General features: G+C 41.3%; 4 protein-coding genes across 5 annotated transcripts; 2 read left to right on the forward strand and 2 right to left on the reverse strand.

Moving 5' to 3' along the window:
• The first annotated feature begins 706 nt into the window (after positions 1 to 706).
• On the forward strand, positions 707 to 13,294 carry LOC5510054 (glutamyl aminopeptidase). Of its 2 annotated transcripts, XM_032379167.2 has the most exons (21): positions 707 to 896; positions 2,727 to 2,990; positions 3,159 to 3,336; positions 3,634 to 3,904; positions 5,056 to 5,176; positions 5,564 to 5,715; positions 6,353 to 6,466; positions 6,780 to 6,914; positions 7,179 to 7,244; positions 7,566 to 7,631; positions 7,737 to 7,927; positions 8,578 to 8,657; positions 9,264 to 9,388; positions 9,759 to 9,814; positions 9,949 to 10,099; positions 10,287 to 10,360; positions 10,469 to 10,579; positions 10,833 to 11,000; positions 11,406 to 11,546; positions 12,005 to 12,089; positions 12,531 to 13,294. In XM_032379167.2, exons 1-21 carry the CDS (start codon positions 707 to 709, stop codon positions 12,693 to 12,695), a joined length of 2,904 nt encoding a protein of 967 aa, XP_032235058.1. In that variant the 3' UTR covers positions 12,696 to 13,294. The 2 variants fall into 2 exon arrangements, with proteins under 2 accessions (XP_032235058.1, XP_032235059.1); XM_032379168.2 differs by lacking the exon at positions 10,469 to 10,579.
• A 589-nt stretch (positions 13,295 to 13,883) lies between these two features.
• On the reverse strand, positions 13,884 to 16,545 carry LOC5510055 (divergent protein kinase domain 1B). Its single transcript, XM_001630509.3, has 2 exons — positions 16,324 to 16,545; positions 13,884 to 15,271 (listed from the first exon to the last, which is right to left on the reverse strand). The coding sequence occupies exons 1-2, from the start codon at positions 16,438 to 16,440 to the stop codon at positions 14,078 to 14,080; spliced, it is 1,311 nt and encodes a 436-aa protein (XP_001630559.1). The 5' UTR covers positions 16,441 to 16,545; the 3' UTR covers positions 13,884 to 14,077.
• On the forward strand, positions 16,517 to 20,574 carry LOC5510078 (50S ribosomal protein L20). Its single transcript, XM_001630474.3, has 5 exons — positions 16,517 to 16,680; positions 16,998 to 17,108; positions 19,265 to 19,342; positions 19,683 to 19,748; positions 19,874 to 20,574. The coding sequence occupies exons 1-5, from the start codon at positions 16,618 to 16,620 to the stop codon at positions 19,931 to 19,933; spliced, it is 378 nt and encodes a 125-aa protein (XP_001630524.1). The 5' UTR covers positions 16,517 to 16,617; the 3' UTR covers positions 19,934 to 20,574.
• LOC116616940 (selenoprotein K) lies at positions 20,411 to 22,427 on the reverse strand. The gene is made up of 7 exons (XM_032379174.2): positions 22,373 to 22,427; positions 22,218 to 22,302; positions 22,120 to 22,138; positions 21,946 to 22,001; positions 21,755 to 21,804; positions 21,105 to 21,150; positions 20,411 to 20,743 (listed from the first exon to the last, which is right to left on the reverse strand). The coding sequence occupies exons 1-6, from the start codon at positions 22,389 to 22,391 to the stop codon at positions 21,110 to 21,112; spliced, it is 270 nt and encodes an 89-aa protein (XP_032235065.1). The 5' UTR covers positions 22,392 to 22,427; the 3' UTR covers positions 20,411 to 20,743; positions 21,105 to 21,109.
• Positions 22,428 to 22,676: the final 249 nt, after the last annotated feature.

Genomic DNA, 22,676 nt, shown 5'->3' on the forward strand with positions numbered 1-22,676 from the left:
AAAATTATCCTATTCAGACCCCATCGGTCTTACAAAGACTTAATCATTTAGTAACCCTAGGACGGCATCGTACAGGTAGACAAAAAGAAGATCCCTTCTCTTAGTGCCTAACGTTTTTTGGGTTTCCTGTGGTGTGGAAAGATTGTCTTCACACATCCTCGGGGACCCAGGGCGTCGCGAATATCGGGCACACAGAGAACGCGGCGCGAGAAAGGCGCTCCCTGTTTGCCCGATCTCCGCGACGCCCTGGGTCCCCAAGGATATGGTCTTCGCGGTAAACCCTCCATTTTCCAGATACCATGTCTACCTACGGTTTATCTACACAAAGGAAACCCAATATTAGAACGCGGGCCAAGGGGCAAGGCTGGACGTTACGTTCACTGATGGCTGTTGTGTCAACTGTCAAAACACTGACAGCTCTCTTATTAACATATCGATACTAACTCTAAGAGGAGGCTCTCTGCTGTGGTACGACGTTCATGCCACCATATACCCATATACCACCATATAACCCAGCAGATGGAGCCTAAAATGCTTGTTATTGTAATTGTATTACTCTATAACGAAAGTAAACAAGTAGATATTTGAGTTTTGACCTACCTTTTATCAGCCTAAAAGCAGCAGTGCAGAACGCTTTAAGCGGCTGATAACAGAGTAATAAGCGAGGGCAACGCACAAACGGATCGCGATACAGTCTGCTCTCGACATGGAAGAGTCCTTCAAACCCGAAAACGAGCTCCTTAAGACCTCCTCAAAACAGCCGAAAAGCTTTTGGTCTGGGGTGTTTTTGAGCAGAGTCAAGCTTATAGCTTTGGCTATCGTGATGCTAATTTTAGTGGTTATCATTATAATTCTTGCTGCACTTTTGGGAAAAGCAAGCTCGAGGCTTCATAAAGGTAATTTTCAAAGACATAGAAGGGGTAAAAGTATTCGCATTCATCAGTGAGATGAAATTTGATATCAGGGATAAAAAGGATCCAGGCCCAAATAAAGCCTGGTTTCCATATTGTTGCGTCTGTCGCTTCTGTCGTATGAACTTGCCCACCGACTGCGCTGGTCTCCATAATTCGTATAAGTCGCTCCAACTTTATCTGTTTACGCGCCATTTAAGAGAAACATGGTGGCAATAAATGAACGAGAAAGGCATTTTGGCTTGTTATCTACTTTAACGGGCATGTTCCACAAAGGAAAATGGGCCAGAGGAGAACGGAGAACATGCAGATTTCGGGTACGAGCAATATACCGAAGAAGAGAGGAGCTCAGGCTGTTTATGTCCTTGTATTTTCGTTCCGCCTCGTCGGCAGATATGTGGAATTGATCGGCCAACTTCTTCCAACAATTTTCTCTAACTTGTCTTTGAAAAATTTGTTATAGAGGCATTCGAATCGCTGCAGAGCTTCCATAAACAGCGACACAGAACACGCACTTGTTTCTCCCTCTGCCGCCATGTTGGAAACGAAGTGCATTGTGGTATATGCTTATGTTGTATTTGTCTCTTGCAATAGTGCGGTTGCATCACGCCCATTTCCTGTCGTATCTGTCGTATGGGAACCAATTCTAACTCAAGCGACAAGTCGTATCTGTCGTGTCGGGTCGCGTCTGTCGCATCAGGCTATTGCGTCTGAAGTTTCCATATGGTCGTATCTGTCGTATAGAATTTTTTTCACACGACAGATACGACCGAAACGACAGACGCAACCAAGGGAGCACGGCAAAATGTATTCCTAACGCGCGATTGATATTTATTACGAAAATTAACGCGTCATGTGTGTTTGCTTTGTATGGGACTCGGATAAGGCTCGTTCGTCGGCACTTCTTGCCGACACTTCGCGTACCCGATATCTTCGAACAAAGACCCTGTTGACAAACATAATCCACTTCATAATCCATGTCCCACACCCCCAACAGCGCAACTAATAACTCCCCTTACAAAACAAACACACATGACGCGTTGATTTTCGTAATATCAACCGCGCGTTAAATGGGAATACATACGAAGGAATACATACGTTAAGGAATACATACGTTAAAAGGAATACATACGAAGGAATACATACGTTTAATAGGAATACATTTTGGAATACATATGGGAACCAGGCTAGCGATTTTAGGCCATTGTAACGGAAAAACAACACGGTTTTAGAGTGCGCGAGAACGCACTGAACGAAACGTTTTTCCCTTTCTCCTCTGCTTCTCTATGTTCACCTTGTCCGTTTTCTCTGTGCTCTCTTTCTGTTTTCTCACCTTTTTAATTTCACTTGAAATTAAGTGCAGTGGGCACGTACCTTAAAAGAAATATGAGGCGCAGCCAAGAACAAGTTTATTTATCAGCCAAAAATGCCTTTAAAACGACCCCTAACATTCCAAACTTCCCAACCATGCACTGACTGTCGCAGATAATAGAAACGTTATGAAGAAATAGACAAAACATCTCTAAAGTTTAAAAAAGGCTATTATCTAAATAAAAACAAAACAAGAAATAAAATACCAAACAACCTAAGCCAAGTACTTCATCATGCCCCAACAGACCTTAGTGTCCTTAGACACTTTCCAAGGGTAAAGGGGAGGAGGAAACTGGTCCGCTGTTAAAAAAAATGAATGAATAAATAATAAATACATATTTAAAAATAATGGCAATGGTGTCAGCAGGCAGTAGCAGTTAAAAAGTATCTGTAATAATCTAAGTTATCAAAAGATAATTGTTTCATTATTTAATCTGGATGTAGCACCTGTTGAGTCAAGTACTGAGGAGCCAACTCGTCCGGCAGGCCCGGCCACCCCTGGGACGGAGGCCTGGTGGAACGTCCGACTACCTTATGGCGTCATCCCAGTACACTACAACCTCTTCCTGAACGTAACACTCGACCGAGATCATTTTCACGGCAAAGTTGACATCTATATTAACGTTTTCAAGGCAACCAAGATTATCATAGTCCATAATCGCAGACTGAATGTGTCCGATATTGACATCAGAAAGACAGGAAGCCAAGGTGATGCATTATGAACACGAAAGTACTCAGAAATTAAAAAGGGATAGAAATAAAGAAAGGCACAAAATAAAGATATAAAAATATTCAGTTTCCAAACAAAGCTCGGTTTTAACTTAAATTTTTAATTGTTGTTGAATTAAATTTTCTTTATTCAATGTTTTATCCCAGGCTCTCTCGGTATCAGACAACACTTCCCCTTTAAGAAAAACCAGTTTTACGTCATGGAGGCGGAGCAGAGCCTCGAGCCGAGTTTGTACGTGGTCAGCATAAGTTACAAAGGATTTTACTCCAAAGGCCTCCGCGGGTTCTACCGCAGCTCCTTCACGCAAAATAATGGACAAAGAGTGTATGTAGAATTAAATTTGTTTATCAGTGATTGATGCATCAATACTAAACAACGGTGTAGTATTGGCATGGCAAAGCACTAATCCCCGTTAGGCCAAATACACAGACGACTGTTTGAGAAGAGATCAATACCCTCTCTCAATACCCTTCCTATAAGTGAGGGTATATATTTTTTCTTGAGCATTTTGCTAATTTTAGGCGCCAGACGCACTTGATTTAAAAGCATCTTGTTTAATGTTTCCTTATCATTTGAAAACCGTATTTTTACCTTGCCCATATTTAATCCCTTTTTTCGTAGGTATTTTGTAGCTACACAGTTTGAACCAGTCAAGGCCCGAGAAGCTTTTCCTTGCTTTGACGAGCCAGGAATGAAGGCAACTTTTAATATCACCATTGCCCATCGACCTGACTATGTCGCTTTGTCAAACATGCCAATCTACCAGAGTAAAATCATCGATGGTCAGAGACATGACTATTTCGAGCAGTCTGTAGTTATGTCAACTTACCTTGTGGCATTTACGGTGGGAGACTTTTATTACAAGGAGACTGTCACCGAGAACAACGTTAAGGTCAGTGAGAAAGGAGGCAGGCCACGGTAAGAGGTGAGACAGGTGTAGAGGAGGAGGAAGGGGAGGGTAGACTTGTCCGGAGGGTCAGGAGGGAGGGTTGACAAGTCAGGAGGGAGGGTAGATATGTCAGGAGGGAGGGTAGATATGTCAGGATTAGGGTAGATATGTCAGGAGGGAGGGTAGATATGTCAAAAGGGAGGGTAGACAAATCAAGGGGGGGAGGTAGATATGTCAGGAGGGAGGGTAGATATGTCAAAAGGGAGGGTAGACAAATCAAGGGGGGAGGTAGATATGTCAGGAGGGAGGGTTGACAAGTCAGGAGGGAGGGTAGATGTGTCAGGAGGGAGGGTAGATGTGTCAGGAGGGAGGGTAGATGTGTCAGGAGGGAGGGTAGATATGTCAGGAGGGAGGGTTGACAAGTCAGGAGGGAGGGTAAATATGTCAGGAGGGAGGGTAGATATGTCAGGGGGGAGGGTAGATATGTCAGTAGGGAGGGTTGACAAGTCAGGAGGGAGAGTAGATATGTCAAAAGGGAGGGTAGACAAGTCACGAGGAAGGGTAGACAGGTCATAAGGGACGGTAGAAGAAGATAAGACTGGTCTGAAAGTATGGTAAGAGGGAAGAAATGTCTAGATGGAGACAGGTCAGAAGGTACGGTAGCTACACAAGGCAGAAAGCACAAGCCAGGGGGAGGCAGGCCAGGGGGAGGCAGGCCAGGGGGAGGCAGGTCAGGGGGAGGCAGGCCAGGGGGAGACAGGCCAGGGGGAGGCAGGCCAGGGGGAGGCAGGCCAGGGGGAGACAGGTCAGGGGGAGGCAGGCCAGGGGGAGGCAGGCCAGGGGGAGGCAGGCCAGGGGGAGGCAGGTCAGGGGGAGGCAGGCCAGGGGGAGGCAGGCCAGGGGGAGGCAGGCCAGGGGGAGGCAGGCCAGGGGGAGACAGGTCAGGGGGAGGCAGGCCAGGGGGAGGCAGGCCAGGGGGAGGCAGGTCAGGGGGAGGCAGGCCAGGGGGAGGCAGGCCAGGGGGAGGCAGGTCAGGGGGAGGCAGGCCAGGGGGAGGCAGGCCAGGGGGAGACAGGTCAGGGGGAGGCAGGCCAGTAGGATGCAAGCAGATTATGGTGGATGTTATCCTAGTATTCTTTTTTTTGTGGTTTTAGATGCGGGTCTACAGTCGTCGTGAAGCGCTTGATACCACTGAATATGCTATCCGAGTAGGACGTGACGTACTCAAGCTCTTCGATCAGTATTACGATATGGGGTACTCCCTCACCAAACTTGGTAAAACATCACACTTCTTCTGACATCGAGTCTGGTCTTGAAATTTAACTTGTCTGAAAAAATAATAGTTTGTGGCGCTGAATAGTCTTTGAAAAAGACCATTCTAAATACTATCATTTTAAAAAAAATAAACATCTACTTCAGATAAGGTTGCACTCGATAATTCATGTGTCGTAGCCCGCAATGATTTATGGGAAACTATAAATGACTGTATCAGGATACACGTGACAAGACGTGTGGATATTTACAGGTACATAAACAAAGATGCTACAACTTTCCAGACCTGGCTTTTCCGAACGCAACTCCTTTTCTTAGAAGTTAAATAAATAACGTTAAATTTTGGGATGCACGTCTTATCTTGATCCATGACTGAATTCTTTCTCACAGACATGATCGGACTGCCCGAGTTTGGGCCTGGGGCTATGGAGAACTGGGGTCTTATTAAATACAGAGAGAGTTATCTTCTTTGGAACAAAGAGTCGTCTGAAGACGCGAAATACAACGTGGCTAGAATCATTGCACATGAACTCGCTCATCAGGTGAAGAAATACTTACTGAAGGTCAATTAATGCAAATGGTAGTATATCCTTTATGTATAAATGCCTGATAATGTATCCACACTTACGCTAACAGGATGGGACGCGTTGTTTGAAGTGTTACTTAGGCGTGTACACAGGGTTTGCTAGCGGGGCTGCACACTCATATTGGTTTCATATTGGATAAAGGCAAGAGATAATGACATCACGGTCTCTTGATAAAGGATAGTTTGACGATCCTTCAATAAGAAATGACCTACGTTTTGGTGCACCTACTAAATCACGGAATCAAGTCCAAAGTACGTTATTATTTCTACCAGAAAATGTTTTTCTGAGCTGCGTAACTTGATTTCTCTAATGAAATATCTAAGCCAAGCGGTGTAAGACCCCTCTGTCTCGAGTCTCGCAACTCCTCGTGCAGCCTCGCGTAACAAGCCCAGAGGGCCAAGAGAAAGAAGGGAGAAAAGATCGAGACAAATGTTCGTATCTATTTCGTACCTATGCGCCCATTTCGCCAACACACTTGCACATGCTTCGTATGTTTGTTGGCTCTGGTTCTCATGAAAGTAAAGCCTAGTTTACAATCACTATGTCCTAGTATGTCTCGCATGGTAGGACACGCATGTTTTGTTCTCCCTAGTGGTTTGGGAACATCGTCACCATGGCATGGTGGGACGATCTCTGGCTGAACGAAGCCTTTGCAACACTCATGGCATACAAGGGGGCAGATGCCGCGGAGCCATCATGGCACGTGGTAAGTTAACTCGGATTGGAGGAGAGTGTAGTGACGTCATGGCACGTGGTAAGTTAACTCGGATTGTAGGAGAATGTAGTGACGTCATGGCACGTGGTAAGTTAACTCGGAAGTTAAGTTAACTGGAGGAAAATGTAGTTTTGCCATGGCATGTGTCCAGTTTGATTGGAGGAGAATGTAGTGTTGCCATGGCATGTGTCTAGTTTGATTGAAGGAGAATGTAGTGTTGGCATAGCGCATCGTAAGCAAGATTTAATTAATTGAAGAGCAAACGCTTTTTTCGTTTTTTTTTTTTTTTTTTTTTGCTAAATAGGATCAACACTTTTTGGTGGACACAGTGGAGGTCGCCATGACTCTTGACGGCCTAGCCTCGTCCCACCCCATACGGGTACCGGTGATCAGCCCTGACGAGATCGGAGAAATATTCGACGCAATATCCTACTCCAAGGTATCACAAACTATTCTTATGACAATTGCTCTTACACAAAATATTTCTACCCAGTAGCAACAACAACCTAGCCACCTGATGAAGAAGAAGGGGGAGGGTAGAGTTTTGAATAATATCTAATGGTACGTCCCTGACGTAAAGAGACTTTCCATTGAGTTGCATCACTTAGCACTGAAATTATCAAAGCATGTATAATTGTACGCGATCGATGTAGGTGTTCCATGTAGTGTGCATATATGTTAACTATACTGTGATTGTTTACAGGGCGCAACTGTGCTACGCATGCTCGAATATATCATCGGAAATGACACTTTTATTGACGGACTTAGGGTAAATCGCAAGCAATCCATCATACACGTGTTCTTATTGACTCGGTGTATTTGGCCACATAGCACCACTGAAGCACAGCTGTTCAATCCACTACTGAGTTTCACACAGTCTTCGACAACCACAGACAGAATTTTCAGTTTTCATATCTTTGTGTCTCGTATTTATAACAACGGGCCCTTGGGGAGGGGGAAGGGGGGGGCTTCTATTCGTCTTGCGCATTTACTGAATGAATGTCTAATATGAATGTTTTTGTCTCTTATAATGCGTTCATTTGGGAACTGTGGCTATTTGATCGTTCATGTTTTCTTCCCTTTTCCATAGCGATACTTAAAAACCCACGCTTATGGTAATGCGAACACAGACGACTTATGGGAATCTTTTAGACAGGTGAGATAGCTTTGTTATCGTCATCTCTCGATTGTCGCTTGTCTTTTACGGACAGAGCTTTATCTGTGTTGACGTCATCTCTTGATTGGCGCTTGTCTTTTACAGGCTAGCTGTACACGGGGTAGCTGTGTTGACGTCAAATATATTATGGATACGTGGACACTTCAGATGGGGTACCCTGTGGTAATGATCAAGAAGGCCAAGGATAAAACACCAAGCTTTGCGGTGACTCAGAAGCATTTCTTGTTTGATCCCATGGCAAACGTATCAGCATCGAAGTACAAATCGCCGTACAAGTGAGCCATGTTAAAATAGACGGTCTGTGTCATGATGTGGGTAGGGTCGGCGAGGCATAACGGGCGTCAAACCTCAAGGCATTTCAAGGGAAGTAAATAACTAAAAACAAAGGAGAATAATGTTTGATTATAAAAAAATAGAGGGGGACTTCAATAGATTTTTAAAAGGTCAGCTGCTTCCAATTATCCACAAATACAACTCAATTTCTTGCAAAGCTACCGTTAGTTTACAACAAACTTGGCTCAATGTAGTCGCCATGTAGCCATGATGCCCTAAAGAAGGGTCCGCATCAAAGACTTCCTAGGAGTAAAGCCTACGATTTCGGATAGGAAACCACATTTAGGCCAATTCTTCAGATGATAGCTCACTCTAGAACACCTTTCCCGTGTGCTTTACTATTATCGAGTAGTTACAAATGGATGATACCTTTCCCGTGTGCTTTACTTTTATCGAGTAGCTACAAATGGATGATACCTTTCCCGTGTGCTTTACTTTTATCGAGTAGCTACAAATGGATGATACCTTTCACGTGTGCTTTACTTTTATCGATTAGCTACAAATGGATGATACCTTTCCCGTGTGCTTTACTTTTATCGATTAGCTACAAATGGATGATACCTTCCCCGTGTGCTTTACTTTTATCGATTAGCTACAAATGGATGATACCTTTCACGTATGTCACGGACCAGCAGCTACAGGCCCAGAATCGGTGGATGGACCGGAATTCCAGTAAGTCACGCGTACTAGCCTCGCTACATCATTACCGGAATTCCAGTAAGTCACGCGTACTAGCCTCGCTACATCATTACCGGAATTCCAGTAAGTCACGCGTACTAGCCTCGCTACATCATTACCGGAATTCCAGTAAGTCACGCGTACTAGCCTCGCTACATCATTATCGGAATTCCAGTAAGTCACGCGTACTAGCCTCGCTACATCATTACCGGAATTCCAGTAAGTCACGCGTACTAGCCTCGCTACTTCATTATAACACTAAGCCAGGCACAGAATCGGTGGATGGACCGGAATTCCAGTAAGTCACGCGTGCTAGCCTCGCTACATCATTACCGGAATTCCAGTAAGTCACGCGTACTAGCCTCGCTACATCATTACCGGAATTCCAGTAAGTCACGCGTACTAGCCTCGCTACATCATTACCGGAATTCCAGTAAGTCACGCGTACTAGCCTCGCTACATCATTATAACACTAAGCCACGCCAAAGCCCACTTTCCATTTGATATATAGGGGAGGGGGGGCAGATTAAAAGATACATAAACCTGATGTTTTACGTGTACTCCTAAGTAAGCATTATTTCACGTTATGCCTACCTGCAGCAACGATCACGTCATCCGGAAGCACGTGGATAAAGGGTAACCATGGCAACTTGGGGTTTTATCTTGTGAATTACGAGGATGACAACTGGGACGCGCTGGCAGATCAGCTTAGAACCAATCACACGGTAAGTCACGCCAAGTCATCTGGTAAGTCACGTAAAGTCACGTGGTAAGCCACGCTAAGTAACACGGTAAGTCACGCCAAGTCACATGGTTAGTCACGATAGATCACATGGTAAGTCACGCCAGGTCACATGATAAGTCAAGTCAAGTCGCACGGTAAGTCACGCCAAGTCACGTGGTAAGTCACGCCAATTCACACGGTATGTCACGAGGTCAGGTGGTAGTTCTCGTAATAGGTTCTCGTGATAGGTCACTTTGGGTCACATTGGACTTTACGTCGGGTAGTCGACAGCTTGAGTACTTGTCTTCCATGCCTTTGACATTTGATGACGAACAATTTCGCTAAACTAGATACGTGTCCTCGTTTTGCAGGTGCTTGGTGTCGCCGACAGGGCAGGGTTGTTGTTTAATGCATTCAAACTGGCTATGTAAGTATTTCGTCCTTCACGTCCTCCCTTCTTTTCCTCTCCCATTCCTCAGGGGTCCTCCTGGTTCTACCCGAAAACAATCTGCCCATTAATTATTACTTTGTGTCACTTACGCTCTACTTTTCTGCTTACAGGGGTAGTCAACTTAATTACACAAAGGCCTTCGCGATCACGGAATTTCTGAGAAAAGAGGATTCGTATATGTGCTGGGGCGTGGTGGGGACGGCTGCCAAGTACCTAAAGATGGTGCTACCGCAGTCATCTAAGGCTTACGTCTATTTAAAGGTTAGGAATAATAAATATGATGGTTACCGAATACTTACCTGGTAGTTCTTGCACAAAAATAGTATGAATTTTAATTTTAAAAATGTAATTTAAAAACGTTGTCGTTGCTTCTGCTGTTGTTGTCACCGTTGTTGCTTTCGTTGTTGTAAGTATCTGATTAATAATTTTAGTTGTCTTCACTACACAGAAATATCTAGTTCATCAAGGGGAGCCCCAATATCGGAAACTTGGCTTCAATGATGAAGGAGGTCATGGCGAATTGTAATTACCATTCTTCTCTTTCACACTTCTCTTTCGAAATCCGGGCTACCGGGCAGAGTCTCGAAAAGTTTTTCAAATGGTCTTTTTTCCCCCTTTACTTAATGTAAGATACAAGAGGGAGATTCTGCTGGATATGTTCTGTGATGCTGGTGTGGCTTCGTGTGTTGATAACGCGACTGCAATGTTCAAAGAATGGATGGATAACCCGAACTCTTTCGTGTAAGTGTAGGATGGAGAACCCGAAATCTATCGCGTAAAGCACAAATGACAACAATTTTAAAAGAGATAAACTGTACTCTCCCCCAGTTTATTGTTCACATTGGGGGCTTCTACGAATAATCTTCTTTCCTTTGCACAGATTGATGCAGCATCTTATTCAAAAATAGCGTTATTTTATTTGGTGCGCCATCTATGCAAGTAAATGCAGAATTTAACCATGGCCTTTTAATGTTCTTTGATCTATCATTTTCAGGATTCCGCCAAATCTGCGACGGTTAGTGTACTCTCAAGGCGTAGCTAACGGGGGAGAAAAGGAATGGAACTTCTTGTTTGATCAACTCTCTAAAAACCCGTCCGCATCAGACCAGAGGAGGATGATAGTGGGGCTAGCTGCTACAAAACAATCATGGCTACTTGCAAGGTGACAATGTCTTGACCAACAAAAATAAACAACAGCGACATCTTCATCGGCAAAAACAGCACAATAACATTAGCAACAACAACAGCAACAACATCATCATAGACAAAAACACCATAACAACATAAACAACAACACGGCATCGTTATCAAGAAAAACAGCATAACAATATCATAAACAACAACCTCATCGTCATTGACAAAAACACCATAATAACACTGACAGCAATAACAGCAACACCAATAATAACATTGACAGCAACATCCATAAAAAAAACAAGCAACAACAACATTGCCATCGACAAAACAGCACAGCAACGGAAACAAGGGAAACTATAACAGCTACAAGAACAACAACAAACAAGAATAAACTAGGCATTCCTGGTTCATGGTGTTCTCGCTAATGTAGGTACCTGAACTACGCACTGGATCCCTTGAAGATCAAGCAGTCCCTGATGAGGTTTGCTATCGAGGCTGTAGCCGAACACCCCACCGGACGGACCATCGCCTGGGACTTTGTTCGCATGAACTGGGATGTACTCGTGGAAAAGTGAGTCATCTGTGTGTTTGTATTCAAAAGGATTCTGAGCGAGACTCCGATGACTTTGTTATCTGATGATGCTCAGTCCATTAGACCTGAGGGTCTACAACACTGATCCTCCTGAGGACAAGATATCTGACAAAAACATACACCATTCATTACAAAAGCTAACAGTTTTCGTCAGTTTTATCTCGGTCTCTTGCGCTAGTGAAAAACCGGCTTAACTTGTGCGTATTATCAGAGAAGATAAAAAAGACCCTGGCGGCGCACTTTTAACACGTACGCAACATTTGGCGTTTTTTCTAAGGTTAAGGTTTAAACTTCGTATTACCATGAGCCGTAATCAATGCAAATGCTTGCAAAAATCAAGTCGATTGTTTCATCTTCATTTGCATGCATTTGCATTGAATACGGCTCATGGGTAATACGCATTTGAACTTAGCCTTAGAAACTTTTTTATTCCCCAGATATAGCGGCTCAATGGCCTCTACCTACTCGCAAACTGTGAAGCACGTCTCTCAGGGATTCGCCACAGAATTCGAGCTACAAGAGGTGAACAGTCAATAAGCTCTTAGCCAGATCGCGGGCTCTGGGGACGAGATTGTGGGAAACTCCAGTCACGTGGGGTGTCCAGTTCCCAATTCAAGTCCACTCTCCCGGCGGGCGTTAGTCTATTTTGCTCCGTAAGGCTATCCTTACACTCAAAAAACGTCAGCGAAATCTGTTTTTACAGAGGCGTGAAAAGTACGATTTCAACCTTGTGAAGATCTATTTCCCTGATTCAACCACGCCTAATTATTCTATTGCTTGTCTGAAGTTTCTATCACCATACGATCTCCCCAAATACTTGCAATACTTTAAGGGGGAGGGGTAGGGGGAGGGGGAGGAAAGACGCGTCTCTGTAAAAGCGGTTTACTGGGGAGAGGATAGGAAAACAGATTGGAAGGCTCTTAAAATCCATTACTTATCGACTTATTTCATCGCTTTGTATAGCTGATTGCGTTTAATGAGAAAATCACCGCTGCAAGTGGATTCCAGAGCAAAGCGCAAATACAAGCGGTGGAGAAAGTCAAGTCTAATATCGCATGGCTGGAGGCAAACCAGGAAACTGTGGGAAACTGGCTCGAGGGATTTATAACGAAAAACAACATAAAATGAATTTCTTTTCACTTTTATTTTGTTGTATAGAGATTCTGTGTTGAGTTTTAGTAGTGTTTTGATAATCCTACCGTGGAAACGTTTCTTTTAATGCAATGTCAATTTTTTCAACTTTTCAGGCTATTTTACTGTTTTAGTAGACATTTTTTCTGTTATCATTAGTTTTGCAATGTTTTATTTTCGCACAATTTAGCGTATAGAATGTGAGATAATCCATGTTGTTGGCTAGTTGTGGTCTAGTAGTTTTGTCAGTGTCATTTATTGGTATTTCATGGCTCTTTTTTGTCTCTTATTATTTCAAAGGATTAAGTTTCTTTTGTCTATAAGGTTTAAAATGTTTTAAAAGAAACCCGCATGTCCCAAGGGAGGTTTTGCTAGACGCACAAACTCAACCAAACCAACCATTGTCTGTACCAGATCTGCGAGATATCGCTTCAAACATCTGAAATATTACAAAATCAAAAATAGGAAGGTAAAAAGAGTCTGATCAATGTGATTATTGGACTTTTAAATTGACTACTATTGGTATGAAAACACCGAGGAATAAAAAAAACAAAGGCAAACATGGACGGCGACTAGGAAGAGTGTCTCCAAACATCGAAAGAAATCTTAAAAAAGAACTGAAAATACGGAACAGCGATCAACTTGGACATTTTGCGTTTAGCGAAGTAGACAATTCTATTCAACAAGTTCTTAAACTTCCTGAAATTCCAATAATATACGAGAAAAGTGAGACCCGTAATGGATTAGTTTTGCCTCCGATCACAAGCGAAGGAAAACAGAGAAGTACCGACGTTAAAAACAACGAGCTTCTTCTGCCAAAAATAAACGCACAATCTCGGGTTTGCCTTAGGCAGGACTCTTGGCTTGATAACAAAGATGTTTTATCCGTTAGCTGGGGCCGTGCTTTGGATGTGTTAGGCCAGAATAGCCAGTTCGAGGGTAATCCACATATGTAGGAAATCACGAAGTTTTATCCGTGTCAATTTGCGTATTCTGATTGGCTAATTAGGGCTACGTCTTTTTGTTTATAGTCATGTGGTTTTCAGGAAAGGTACTGTACATAAAGAAGAAACTTAAAAGGCAAGAGTTTTGTTGTTTAAATTGTTTTAGCGTATCTTCCAAAAAAGCGACATTTTAACGCGATTTTATTAAACCCAAGTAGATAATAAAATGTGAAACGTTCCCTCTAATAGCACTCGATGTTTATTTAGAAAATCCAATTCAATTTTAAGATAATAAAAAGAATTGGTAGATGTAAAGATGTGTTATCTAGCTAGATCCTACATGATTCAGATGCACAGCCATGGTTTTCCCAGGAGTCCCCTGTTCACCCCCCTCAGCTTCACACCTGGAATTTCACACAACAATTTCATGATAAACTAATTAGAATTGCATCGATACTTTCCCTCTTGTAAGTCCTTCAACATCTTCTTAACATTACCAGTGTGGAGAACAAGGTCTTCAAAGGTGTCGTATACAGGGATTGTGACACAATATTCCCTTATGCTCTCAACAGCAACTTGGAAACATCTAAGTTGTACAGGATCCTTGTTGAAATTCTGGTAGACATAAGATATCAATGGGTCTACAATAGCTAAACAAATGTTCTGGACATCTTGAGATAGCAATTTTGAGTTGCAATATCCTGTTTCTGTATTACATTTACTGGCACATTCCTTAAAGTCGCCAATAGTACAGTCTGAATTGGAAGAACATGATGTAGACTCTAAGTATACCTCAGCAGTATACTTGGTATATGTTAAATCCAGGTCAATGAATTTTGCAATAGGTGGGGCATCGTCTGTCAGGCCAAAATTCCCATTGTGGACATCACAAGATTGTAACAAACCAAATGGATTTGAATTTAGCTCTAGAAGACCATCCAATACAGAATGCATATAATTGAATCTCTCCTCTATATTGGGGACTCGTAGTTGTAGAATATTCACAAATACTATCATCTGAATTTTTGATAGCATTGGCATGAATTTTTTTTCCAAGGTGTTATAGTATTTATAGATAATAGACCTTATAAAGTTCTCAACAGGCTCCAAAATAAATGGCAATGCACAAAGGTCATCCAGTCTCATGGGTAATCCAAACAAGATATCCGCAATGTGTGGGATATTTTCAACAGCATACAAACGACCACAGTAACCATATATATTTGGTGAATGCTTGCTTCCATTCAGGATTAATAGCAATCTTGGCTCTGGTGTGTGTAACAGGTCCAATATTGATTTTGTTTCCAATGCTGAAAGTTTACCATCCCTGTCTACATCAGCTATGTCTAGAATTTGGTCAAAAGTAGCTTGACACTTTTCACACTGATCAAATCTTCCAAATAATGATAGAATATATTGAGTAATTTCATATCTCGGCTCCAGTAACTCAATTGTGTAGTTTTGAAATGTGGTGAAGAACTTAAGAACAACCTCTCTCCCATTCCAAGTTGCTGAGTGAACTTTTTTTTCTCCTTGTCCAGTTAAACATCTGTTAATCAACACAGATTTCTCAGAGCACATGGAATGGCAGAGATTTCCTGTGACTTGGCCAGCATCATATTCCTTGCACTGCAAAAGACACAACAAGTATACTATAACTACACCTTATTTAATGTTTTAATGATTTATGTTTTACGGTGCTTATTGGAGAAGGGGCACTTATTGACAATCGCATAAAATTTGCGCTTATATGGATATAGAAGTTGAAGTGATAATAAGTAGACCCACGTTGCAAATAAAGAATGTCAATGTGAGAGATTTACACTAATTAAGTGGTGCTTCTGTTTAGACCTTTTTTAGGGGGGAGGGGAGCGGGCACTTATTGGATAAGGGGTGCTCATTCAAAAATTCGAGGTTGAAGGGGCGTGCTTATTGGGGAGGCGGCACTTATTTCAAGGAGAGCACTTATTCGAATCATTACAAACTCTTGAAAATTTACCCATACTCATTTTTTGGCCAAGGTCTGGGTATATACAGTATATACCAGCTTTTAGGGGGCAAGGATAGGTTTAAAAAGATTACAGGCTAAACAGTTCGATTATGAATGGTATCTGATCTGAGATTTGAGAAGAGAAAACTTTGAGCATTTGGAAAAACGCTTTGATAGTGTTGGATACAATTCATATGAAAAACACCATAAAGTCTATTTTGTTGTTTTGGGCAAGTAAAACTCTTTGACCTCACATGTTTTCTTAGTGCTGTAGCTAGCTTTGAAATATTAGGGGGAATAATATACAATGACTACTTGCAGGCCCGTAGCCAGGGGGGGGGGGGGAGTCAGGAGTTCGAAAGAACCCCCCACTCGATAGGAAGGTCTGCTCTCATAAAGGAAAAGTAAGTACCACTACGACCTAGGACGGGGCCTACCTAATGGATAAACGAACACCCCGCTCAAAATCCTGGACGGGCCTGATTTGTCATTTAAATAATTTTCTAAAATTGCCTTTCCCTGTTACGGCCATTTAAGGCTGTCTGCAAAATGGGCCCTTGATATTAAATGATGCAACTGAGCATTGCTCAGATAGAAAAAGCTAAACGTGAGGAATTATTCTTGTTTGTTCTTTGATCTTATTATTTACGAGAGCTTGGAATAAGCAGTTGGAGTTATATTAAGTACATACCAGCTGGTCGATGTGACTTTGATTGCACTCAAAGTAAAATTCAATAAGATAAAAGAAAGCAATCGACAAGACTACTGCTCCACCAAGCCCAAAGCAGTATTTTGCAGACCACGGCATACTTTTTCGCAGTTTTCCTCCATTGCCCAACTCCAAACTCTAACTGAAATTTTTCAACTCCCGATTGGCTACCTGTGTGTCAGGCCAGGCTACATATCTATCGTGTGTACAGGGAACCACGAATATAACTGTGCTAAATTGGAGTAGTATTTGGCAATTACTTATTCTTCGCAAAATATGGTTCGTGGTGGGCCTGCCGATCGCGCTGTAAAGCGAGCAAGAATATTTGCTCTTGCTAAGGTAAGGTTTCGATCACGTGTGTTTGCAGCCATAATTCTTGCTTCCATTGCTCAACAGACTTATAAGTCTATAATAAATTACTTAAGCTTATGTTCTGGATCTGGTTTGAACTTGTCGGTCTTTGCTACGCACAAACTTCAAATTATTGTATACATATCTCTTTCTATATATATACAGAGTATTAAGCTTATACCATACATTACTTTGCAATTTAGTATGGTTTTTATTTTCACTGCCTATGTACACTCGATTTAAGCTTATAGAATAAGTTGAGAATCTTTATTAACTGACTCAGTTCGGAAATTATCTGTGCATAGGGCTTTCGTGGTAGATCAAAGAACTGCTACAGCATCGCAATCAGGAGAGTGCAAAAGGCTTTGCAGTACCAATACACCAGCAGACGACTGAAAAAGAGAGACATGAGATCTGTGAGTATCATCTGTCTACCGTGTAATAATATTAGGGACCTTGCAGGCATGGGGGCAGGTCAAGGAGGATGCCTAGGCCTTAGTTAAGTAGCCTTGCTGCTCATCTGTGTAACAGTGTTTGCATCATCATGCCTGTCAACACCATCTTGAGATCTATGCTGTGAGTGAATTTGTGCGGTAAGAGCTTTGTATACGGCAAACACAGGGGAAGGTATACCCACCCCTCCACCAAAAAGTTAATATACCCCACCCCTTCCCCCAAGAAAATTCTCAAGCTTTGAGATTTTTGGAGGTTGACAGGTATGCATCATACAGGGTGCTGCATTGATAAAGCTTAAGGATACCGTAGACCCAAGCGGTAATTGATAAAGCTTAAGGATACCGTAGACCCAAGCGGTAATTACCTGAATCGTCCCGGCAAAATTGCTAACGCTTGCATCGGATTAAAGCAAATGCCAACAAACTATTAAATTTAAAGCTTAATTATTATACTTTCCTCCTAAAATAATCATTTTTATTCGCCCTTAATTTTGAGTGTTTTTGTCTGGTCCAAAGTGCGAAATCAACCACTTTTAAACATGCGAATTATTTATACACACAAAAAGCACGTAACCTCTCAGGATCTGCCTTATATCCTTCATCATCTACTAAACTGAAAAACTATGTCTATATTTGACGTCACACAGCCTCGTTGATTAATAATCAAGGATCAAGCTAGTCGTGGAATAATTTTGCTTCTTTGGCTACAACGTGCTAATTAAATCTGTAGCGAAAAAAGCTATTGATTATCCGCGGCACGGTGTGACAAAAATTATCTATATTAAACGCTTGCCAAATTGCGCAGGAATCGGGCTGTTAGAAGTGTAATTCACATATTTAGAGTAAGTTGGGGTGAAATTTGATTGCGAGATATCGGGGATTGAAGTTGTGTAAACATTATAGGCAGCGTGACAGCAATGACAGACGAAGAGCAAATAGACCCTCTTATGGCAACCAATCACATTGCACGCTCAACATGCAACTGGAAAACCCCTAGGCGCTCAAATGTCATAGCGCTAGTCGTGCAAGTGAAGAAAGTGCCTAGACCGTAGCGAGCTTGCACTGAAGGAAAGAAGAGCACTGAAAAGTTAAAAAGACCACGAACGAAGACAACTCTCTGTTTTGGGCTTTCTTCCTCGCTTCACCTTCTTCGAAGGAAGCTAAGGATTCTTACTTAATCTTGGCATAGTTTACAACTATGCAAAATTTAGTGTAAACGCTTATAAAGTTGATTTAAATACGGATAAATCTTGGATAAAACCTGAAGGAATGTCGATAATAATACTGACGCGGTTGTATGCTTATTAGAGGGCAAAGCCGTAAAACTAAGTTCCCTGGATGTTGATTGCTGGGCTTTGAGCTAAGTAAACAGGATTATGAGATACAGGATTCGAGAATAATGCAAAACTCATTCGAATTAGGTTTTTCTTGAATTTCTGGCTAACATCTAAATTTCACCCGAAATGAAGCCATTTGGGTCTACGGTATCGTTAATCTCACCCCATATTTACTCTGTTCATGGTTGTTTAGTAGTCCTGAGGTAGGGTGGTTACTCCCATAAAGACAGACAGGGATGGTGGTCAGCAAAATCAGTGTTGACCCTAAGGGATATCAATTTTGGTGTGGTCAACAGCAGTTTGTACCCCTAAGAGAAAGCATGTTGGGCATGGTTGAAGCAATTGTTGACCCTAAGAGATAGCACTGCTGTTACCTACAATAAAGCTGATAGGATAAGCAGTTGTTCGAATTTTATTCCCCAAAAGATAGGACAATCACCCCTCTTTACTTTTATGGAGATTCCCTCCTATTTTCAGGGTTTTCTTGTTTGCTCTATAAAGTTATTTATGAAGGAGATTCATCTCCTAGATGTTCCTTTTTTCCAATGATAATTAAAAAGACTTTTTGTTACTGTGGGGTAAAATGTTGTCTATATACCCACAAAATTTTTTATACCCCCAGAATTTATCAACCCAGAAAATATGGTTGAAAAGCTCAAACTCCCAAAAAAGGCAGTAAACACATTATCTAATGCCTATTCATGATTGTACATTGGTGGGATATGGTACTATTTATAACCTACCATAAGGATATGAGAAAGAGAGTTTATTTTTCATCAGCTTTGGATAACCAGGATCAATATTGCAGGAAGAGAACACAATATCAACTATTCGACACTTGTACACAAAATGGCAAAGGTACTGTTTTATCAATTTAGCTTTTCTCCATTTATACTCTGCTTATATTAAACACTCTCATACTTAGTGTTTTTTTTTTTCTGGTGGACTAGAAAAGCCACTCTCTAGAAAGATCTAGAACACAAGCATATTTATACCCTTCTACTCATAAACTATACACCAGACTCTTATCTGGTATAAGATTCTCTGATTGACCATAGCTAGCAACAACATGGCTGATCTGGACAAAGTTCCACTCACCTCTACTGAGTGCGACCATGTAGCATGACTGCCCTCTCTAACTCCCTAGCAATCTTGTGATATACCTTCCAGGGCTTCTCAATATCCCTACCCTTTTCAGCTTGATATCCAGTTGAATAGAAAGATGCTCTCTGAGATAGCCATTCATGAACCAAGATCATTCAAGGTAAACCACTTTTCTTTCCCATGAATCAAGACATCTAGTCAGATATCTAGTAATGTCTGACTTTGTGAGGTAATCTTTTAACGAATACTGCACCTTCTAACTTTATAGTTTGTTTGTATTTTAAGGGACTGGCAAGTTTGGCCAAACGTCGACTGGAGGATGGACTACTTGCTGCTATTAGGTAGCAACATAGGGTGCTTCCTGGTTTTAGAGAATCAGATAAGCAACCAATGGGTGCAGGTTATCCCAGATAAATTGAAAGAACTTCATGGTTTCTTCATGGAACTTCAAAGTTTCTTTACATTGTACTATTTACCTGGGGAAGTTGTAAAATACTTTCTTGATGCCTCAATTACAGTAAATTCTCTCCCTCTACTTTCACGCTCTTAAACTTCTTGCTAACTTGAAAAGTAAAATTCCTTTAAATTGTGATTGTTCATGCAGAAACTAAACTTTAGTTTGTTATCATGCCGATTTAATCTGCTTCTGCAAGTTTGAAGCATGTTTCACAATGCAAGCTTACTGTTTCGTGACTGAGCTTTTAAGATTTATCTCACATGACATCAATCTTGCTTGTTATGTTTTTGAGTGAACCGTCACAATAAGAACCAATAAACCTCTGGCCCCATAATGCAGCTTTTGTCACTAAATACAAACACCTCTTTGAAAAGCATTTATATAATTCTTTATTGAGAGCTGCATTTTGTTATCAAATGCTGGTATTTACAAAGTAGATCTAGAAGCTGAACTAATTGGGTTTATGTAAGTAATACAATGTATACAAGGCTAATTTGTAAAAATACAGCAAATAAAATATTAACCTTGAGCTATTGGTTATTACTTGATGATATATAGTTGAGAATTGAGGTGACGCATGGAGGCTTTCATCAGTCACTGGGTGCCACCTAGCTTTGCCCGGGTGACGTCATGCCATTAAATGCCAGACTGTTGTCATCCTCAGACCAAGCTTACCAAGATACCTGGTAAGCTTTTACCTGAGAAGGAAAGATCATCAGTAAAATTAAACTAGGAGTGGTTTACACTAACTTGTGAAAAAAATGTGCACTCCAGAGAAAATTATCTGACGAAACACTAAAAAGTGTATTAACTTAGTAAAAAACTACTATATTAAGATATGCTTGGCCTACAGTGCCCAGCTAAATGTCAAGGAAAAGTAAATACTGTACAATGACAAATTCAAAGATGATGGAATTGAATGACAGACAATCATTGTTGGTGGTAATTGTGACAACATATTTTGCTATGCATCATCAGCAAACCCGTCTAACATGATCAGGGATCAAAATAATGTGACATCATGACCCTGTTTAGCGATTATGATGTCAGAGCACGTACCTTCCTCATCCTCCACCCATTGGTGGTCCAGGATTGTATGGGCCGTCTACAATAAGTAAACCAAATTCAGAACGGTGTATATTAAGTTTGTTATTAAAAGGCTACTTTTGAGTGGCATGGGAAACAAGAGAGAATTTGCTACAAACATGTCACATGTTTGGAGCCTAAGAGCACATTCCTCAAACACCACTGCCTTAAAAGCCTTTAAAGGCCTGTGCAAACAGTGCTAGTATTGTTATGCCAAAACACCCAGTAATGCCAGCCCTGTTTTGTAAAGCAGGTTGGGCAATCTACCAAGCAACTAAAGTACAACAGAACATGACATGTATAGGAGGAATCACATGTGGGTGGTGTGTTAGTACATCAGCTTATGGGGCCCCTCACACCCATTGAAATGGGTTGAGACATGGATAGTCTCAGTTCCAAGATGGGCGGTTCTTATCGTATTATTAGAATTTCAAATGTAAAGAGCTTAGAACATGGTTGATACTGTATATAAAGTTATACATAATTAAGTAGTGGTAATGATGTCCAGTGTGCTTATATCCTTGTTTTTCGTTTTTTTTTTGTCTAAAGACATAATTAAATATAAGAAATCGACTTTCATTGGCCTAATGATCGCACAGGAGAACCATTAATTTTATTCATACCTCCTCCTCCACCTAATCTGCCGAACCTTCGACCTGGAGGCTTTGGTGGTCTATGTAGAAAGGGAAAGATTAATCACACACACACAAAATAAATTTGTTAAGTACGATTTTACAGTTTTGATAATCAAGCAACAATGAAAAGATTAACAAATCAAACCATACTTCACCTATACACTATTAACAGGACTTACCCGCCTCCCGGTCTATAATCAGAATTGGACTGACTACCGTTTTTGGTCAAACCAGGCTGCAAGCAAAGGAAACAGAATCGTTTTATAATTTCTTTTAAAGTACAGTACGCTAGTAACCGTTTGAGCGAGAACTAGCTGCATGGATATATAAAAAAGAGACTATGCTCGACTTACCGAAACCATTGTGTGAAAGCTGTTGACAAATAATAACTACAAATTAGACAAAGTTTAAATCGTAAATCCTGACAAAGCAAATTTAAACGTGCACTCACAAGAGAATAATAAAATCGATGATTCCCCAAAAGACATCTGTGATAATAGAGAGTCTCCAGATAGACCTCCTTTCAAGCACGTTGCCTGCAAACGATAAAACGGCAAAATCAGCACACGCAAAAAGGATTTCAAACGAGAGAATCTCGAGACATACTTCCTTGGATGTACACCATTTTGTTTTCCTTACGTGTCTGTTGAGCAAAGAAGGAGACTGGGTTGAGCCAAGACCGCTGACTTTGAAATTGCGCCTATTCCACAGGCAACCTAATTAAAATTCTATGTATAGAGAAAAAATCTGAACGAACTGTAAATCTTAATTTTACCTTTCTTGATAAAAACACTAAGCATGCACATGTCTTGTTATAAAATAACATACAAAGCAGTCTTATAAACTTGCTTCTTGTTGTTGGTTATCCTAACACTAAGCATGCACATGTCTTGTTATAAAATAACATACA

Source organism: Nematostella vectensis, chromosome 3, assembly GCF_932526225.1.
Source record: "Nematostella vectensis chromosome 3, jaNemVect1.1, whole genome shotgun sequence".
Taxonomy (NCBI): Eukaryota; Metazoa; Cnidaria; class Anthozoa; order Actiniaria; family Edwardsiidae; genus Nematostella; species Nematostella vectensis.